This window comes from Myotis brandtii, unplaced genomic scaffold (genome assembly GCF_000412655.1).
Source record: "Myotis brandtii unplaced genomic scaffold, ASM41265v1 scaffold58, whole genome shotgun sequence".
NCBI classification, from domain to species: Eukaryota; Metazoa; Chordata; class Mammalia; order Chiroptera; family Vespertilionidae; genus Myotis; species Myotis brandtii.
The window spans coordinates 1,803,158-1,808,749 of record NW_005370176.1 but is presented as its reverse complement, the minus strand read 5'-3'; the positions used below and the strand labels follow the sequence as shown (position 1 = coordinate 1,808,749).

Below are 5,592 nucleotides of genomic sequence, written 5' to 3'. Positions count from 1 at the left end.
AAATAAATAAATAAATAAAATAATAACTCCTCGTGCTCTCCTCCCTTCAGGCCCTGGCAAACACCATTCTACTTTCTGTCTGTAATTTTTACTACAATCATGTATTGTTTGAAGATAGAGGTACATTCTGAGAAATGTGTCATTAGGTGACTTCATCACTGTACAAACATCATAGAGTGCACTTACACAAACTTAAATGATGTAGCCTACTAAACACCTAGGCTCTGTGGTATAGCCTATTGCTCACAGGCTACAAACCTGTACAGCAGTAACTGTATGAATACTTCCAGCAATTATAACACAATGGTAAGCATTATGTATTGAAACATATCTTAAAGTAGAAAATGTACAATAAAAATACAGTGTGAAAGATAAAAAATGGTACACCTGTATAGGGTACTTACCATGAATGGAGCCTGCAGAATTGGGAGTTACTCTGGGTAAGTATATGAGTGATGAGCAAATGTGAAGGCCTAGGACATCCTACATAATAAAAGCCTAATATGCTAAGTGTACGGTCAGCCATTCAACCAATCAAAGCACAATATGCTGATGATATGCTAAGGCCGCTCAACAGCTCACGATAACGTGCACTGACCACAAGGGGGCAGACAACCGACCAGTTGACCAGTCGCTATGATGTGCACTGACCACCAGGGGGAAGACACTCGAACCGGTAGGTGAGCTTGCTGCTGAGGTCTGACCGATCGGGACTGAGTGAGATGGGCCGGAACACCCTGGAGCCCTTCCATGGTCCCTCCCCACTAGCCAACCTTCCATGTCCCTCCCTGACCCCGGTGCACTGGTGGGGTCCCTCGACCTGGCCTGCACACTCTCACAATCCGGGACCCCTCAGGGGATGTCAGAGAGCTGGTTTCAGCCCAATCCCGCAGGCCAGGCCAGGCCGAGGGACCTCACTGGTGCATGAATTCCTGCACTGGGCCTCTAGTTACTTTATAAGCACTGTTCCACAAGCCCTGTCCCTCCTTCCTTCCAACAGGCTCATAAACAGAACACTGAAGCTGTCAACACTGCTCCATGAATAGGGATGTGGGCTGGAGTGAATGGAAATATCGAGGAGAAACTGGCTGGGCAAGGTTTAGATCACACTGTAATAGTGACTGTCAAAGGAGGGAGGGAAGTTGACCTGAAGATCAGTAGGAATGAGAAATCAAGATGGAGACATAAAGGAATATAGGGGATTGTCATGGCAGTGTGGTTTTGGCTATTGCATTTTGGAGCAGTGGTCAGATTAAGAAATTTATGTGGTATTCATTTTAAAAAGAGATGGGGTGTTTAATATGAAGAAGATACATAGAACTGGGGACTCAATTATTTTTACTTTGGAAAGTTGTTTTTGGTTCCATTGATCCTATCTGGCAGAAAGATCTCTATCTAGCATTAAATTGATGGGAAAAAATAAAACTTATCTATGCTTCATATCATTATAACACAGAGGCAGGCAGGCTCCACACTGTCAGGGAAAGCTTCTACTGAAGTGGCAGTGGCCTCTAATACTTGTTAAGGTGGCTCCTGGGGACCTGTGCCCTTGTACAGGATCCTAGGTCCTTACCAAAGTTTATGGCAGTGTACTCTGAAGACCATCACGCTAGATCTGGAAGGGCTGTGGCACCATCTGCATATGTAGTGCTGGTGGGACAGGGCTCCTCTGTGCTGAAACAGGTCAGTGGTAATTGGAATGTAATCTGTGCACTCAAAATTGAGGTGCTCTGAGTGAGAGGAAATCTATTCCCAAACCCCACAAATATTGCTACGGTCAGAGAAAAAAAAAGAAATTCCTCCTGAACCACATACCCTCCTATTTCTTAAAGAAAACTCAGCCAGCTGGTGTGGATCAATGGTTAAACATCAACCTATGAACCAGGAGGTCATGGTTCGATTCCCAGTCAGGGTACAGGCCTGGGTTTTGGGCTCATTCCCCAGTAGGGGGCATGCAGGAGGCAGGCGGATCAATTACTCTCATTCATCATTGATATTTCTATCTTTCTCTCTTTCCCTCCCCCTTCCTCTTTCTGAAAAAAAGTTTTTTAAATTCAGCTCCATTATAATCTTATGTATTCCCAAACCCCACAAATATTGCTACGGTCAGAGAAAAAAAAAGAAATTCCTCCTGAACCACATACCCTCCTATTTCTTAAAGAAAACTCAGCCAGCTGGTGTGGATCAATGGTTAAACATCAACCTATGAACCAGGAGGTCATGGTTCGATTCCCAGTCAGGGTACAGGCCTGGGTTTTGGGCTCATTCCCCAGTAGGGGGCATGCAGGAGGCAGGAGGATCAATTACTCTCACTCATCATTGATATTTCTATCTTTCTCTCTTTCCGTCCCCCTTCCTCTTTCTGAAAAAAAGTTTTTTAAATTCAGCTCCATTATAATCTTATGGGAAAATCGTTTAAAATGTGCTTCATCATTATGTGGCACATGACTACTCTGAGTGCCTCATATATAAGTGGAATCATACAGTATTTTCTTTCTTTTTGTGACTGGGTTAACTTACCATGTCCTCAAGGTCCTTCCATATTGTAGCATTTGTCAGAATTTTCTTCCTTTTTAAGGCGGAATAGTATTTCATTGTACAAGCATACCAGTGTGCTTATCCATTCATCTGTCAATGGGCATGAGTTGCTTTTACCTCCTGGCTATCCTATATAATAAAAGGGTAATATGCAAATTGACCTTAATGGCCAAATGACTGGGAACAACTGGTCACTATGACGCGCACTGACCACCAGGGAGCAGATGCTCAACCAGGAGCTTCCCCCTGGTGGTCAGTGTGCTTCCACAAGGGGAGCGCCACTCAGCAGTGCTAAGGATGTCCACCTAACAGCTTAGGCCTGCGGGCCTAAGCCGTTAGTCAAACATCCCCTGAGGGTTCCCGGGCTGCCAGAGGGATGTCTGACTGCCAGCTTAGGCCAAATCCCCCCAGGGAGTGGGCCTAAGCCGTCAGTTAGACATCCCCAGAGGGGTCCCAGACTGCAAGAGGGCGCAGGCTGGGCTGAGGGACCCCCCAGAGTGCACAAATTTTTGTGCATTGGGCCTCTAGTTGTGAATAATGCTAGGGACACAGATGTACACATATCTCTTCAAAACCCTGCTTTGAATTCTTTTGTTTATATATCAGAAGTTGAGTTGCCAGATCTTACACAATAATTCTATGGTTAATTTTTGAGGAACTGCCATACTGTTTTTTGCAGTGACTGTACCATTTTATATACCCACCAACTATGAACAAGGGTTCCAATTTCTCCACATCCTTGTCAACACTTGTTACTTTGTTTTTCTTACAGCCACCCCAATGGTCTCACTGTCATTTTGATTTGCATTTCAGTAATGAGTAGCGATCTTGGACATCTTTTCATGTACTTATTAACCACTTGTATATCTTCTTTGAAGAAATGTCTATGTAAGTCCCTTGCCCACTTCTTAATAGGTTGTTTTTTTTTTTGGTTTGTTGAGTTGTGGGAATTATTTATATATTCTGGATGCTACTCCCTATTCAGATATATGACTTGCAAATATTTTCTCCCATTCTGTTGGTTGCATTTTCAATATATTATAGAGTCCTTTAATGCATAAAAGTTTTAAATTTATTTATTTCAAGTTTATTTTCTTTTGTAGGCTATGCTGTTGGTGTCAAATATAAGAAATCACTGCCAAGTCTAATGCCATGAAACTTTTCCCTTATATTTTCTTCTATGAGTTTTATAACTTTAGCTATTACATTTAGATCTTTGATTTATTGCTACTTTGTTCAAAATCATTTGATCACATATGTGAGGGTTTATTCTGGGTTTTCTGTTGTGCACCATACTGTAACTTTGTTATAAGTTTGACATCAGAAAGAGTGAGTTCTCCAACTATGTTCTTTTTTCAAGATTATTTTTGCTATTCAGTGTCCCTTGGGGAACCATATGAATTTTAGAACTGATTTTTTCTATTCTGCAAAAAATTTCATTGGGATTTTAAATTACATTGAATCTGTAGATAACTTTGGGTAGTATGAAGATCTTAACAATATTAAGTCTTTTTCAATCTATGAACATGGATGTCTTTTCCATTTATTTGTGCCCTTTTTTTCCCAAGTGTTTTGCAGTTTATGACAGATAAGTCTTTCACCTTCTTGGTCATTTATTCAAGTATTTTATTAATTTTGATGCTATTATAAATGGTACTGTTTTCTTAATTTCCTTTCAGATTGTTCATTGTTAGTGTATAAAAACCCAATTGATTTTTGCATGTTGATTTTGTACCCTAAGTTTTACTAAATTTATTAGTTCTAAAAGTTTTGTGTTTCTTACCTATAAGATTGCATGATCTGCAAACAGAGACAATTTTACTTGTACTCGAGGAAAGACTGAAGAAATAAAACTGAGTCATTACAGTCAAGCTGCTAAATTATTAAAATTAAGTAGTCTGAGACATGACAAAACAATTCCATTCTTGCTTTAACTAGCCTAAGAAGTTAAACTTTTTAACTCTTCAGTTGTGTCTGTAGATACACAGATACATAATTCCTACAGATAAACCTCTGATAACCCTTTGAACAACTTAAAAAGAATGTTCATGTAGCCAGACCACCTGACATCCATCATCCAGATCACCTGACATATGACTATCATTTTGAACTAATCCAAGGGCTAAGAATGCAGTGCTGATTTCTTCTCAAGAATGTGACTTTTACTATCAAAAACTTTCAGCTTTCCTTTTGTCTTTGGAACACTCAGGATACTGCCTAGTTGCCTTCCCAATTTGCAAATCCAAAGACCGTTAAATAAATCTTTATCATTTATTTCTAGCCAAAGCCTCCTGAATCTTTTGTGCTCAGTAGACACTTTCAGATTTGGGTATATTTCATTTCTTTTCTTGCATAATTGCTCTGGCTAGATAGAGAGAATTTGGATAAAGAAAATTTGCTGAATTCTATGCTGAATAGAAGTGGCAAGAGCAGGCATCCTTATGTAGCTCTTAGAGGAAAAGCTTTCACTCTTTCACCACTGAGTATGATAGCTATGGGTAAGCAGATAAATTTTAAACTGGGTCCTAAAAGATAGGTAGAATATAGACACCTACATATAAGAAAGAAGCGCATTCCAGGAAAAAGAAACTACAAATTAAAAGCAGAAAGAGAAATAAGAAAATATTTTTCAATGCTTTGTTAAAATCAGCCAAGATCAAAAAGGACAGCATCACCTAAGTCAGTGGTCGGCAAACCGCAGCTCGAGAGCCACATTCGGCTCTTTGGCCTCTTGAGTGTGGCTCTTCCACAAAATACCACGTGCAGGAACCCACGTACAGTGCGACTGAAACTTCGTGGCCCATGCACAGAAGTCGATTTTCAGCCTGGGCGAGTCTATTTTGAAGATAATGCTGCGACCCTTTAATACAGTTCCTCATGTTGTGGTGACCCCCAACCATAAGCGAGTCTATTTTGAAGAAGTGGTGTTAGAAGAAGTGGGGGGTGTCGGTTGGTCGGGCAATGGAAGATGCGGCGCAGGCGGGCCCCGGGATACGCAGCGCGGGGGAGGCGCGCGCGATTCATGCACGAGTTGAGTGAGCCAGTCAGTCAGCA

General features: G+C 41.1%; 1 protein-coding gene across 3 annotated transcripts in view; it reads right to left on the bottom strand.

Annotated features, from left to right (window-relative positions):
* FNBP1L (formin binding protein 1-like) overlaps window positions 1-2,610 on the bottom strand; it is a 64,699-nt gene extending 62,089 nt beyond the window's left edge. For all 3 annotated transcript variants that reach the window (XM_005878985.2, XM_005878986.2, XM_014550040.1), the window contains exon 1: window positions 2,521-2,610. In XM_005878985.2, coding sequence (XP_005879047.1) covers window positions 2,521-2,595 — 75 coding nt within the window. In that variant the 5' untranslated portion in view covers window positions 2,596-2,610. The remainder of the gene's footprint in view (window positions 1-2,520) is intronic.
* Between the last annotated feature and the right edge of the window lie 2,982 nt (window positions 2,611-5,592).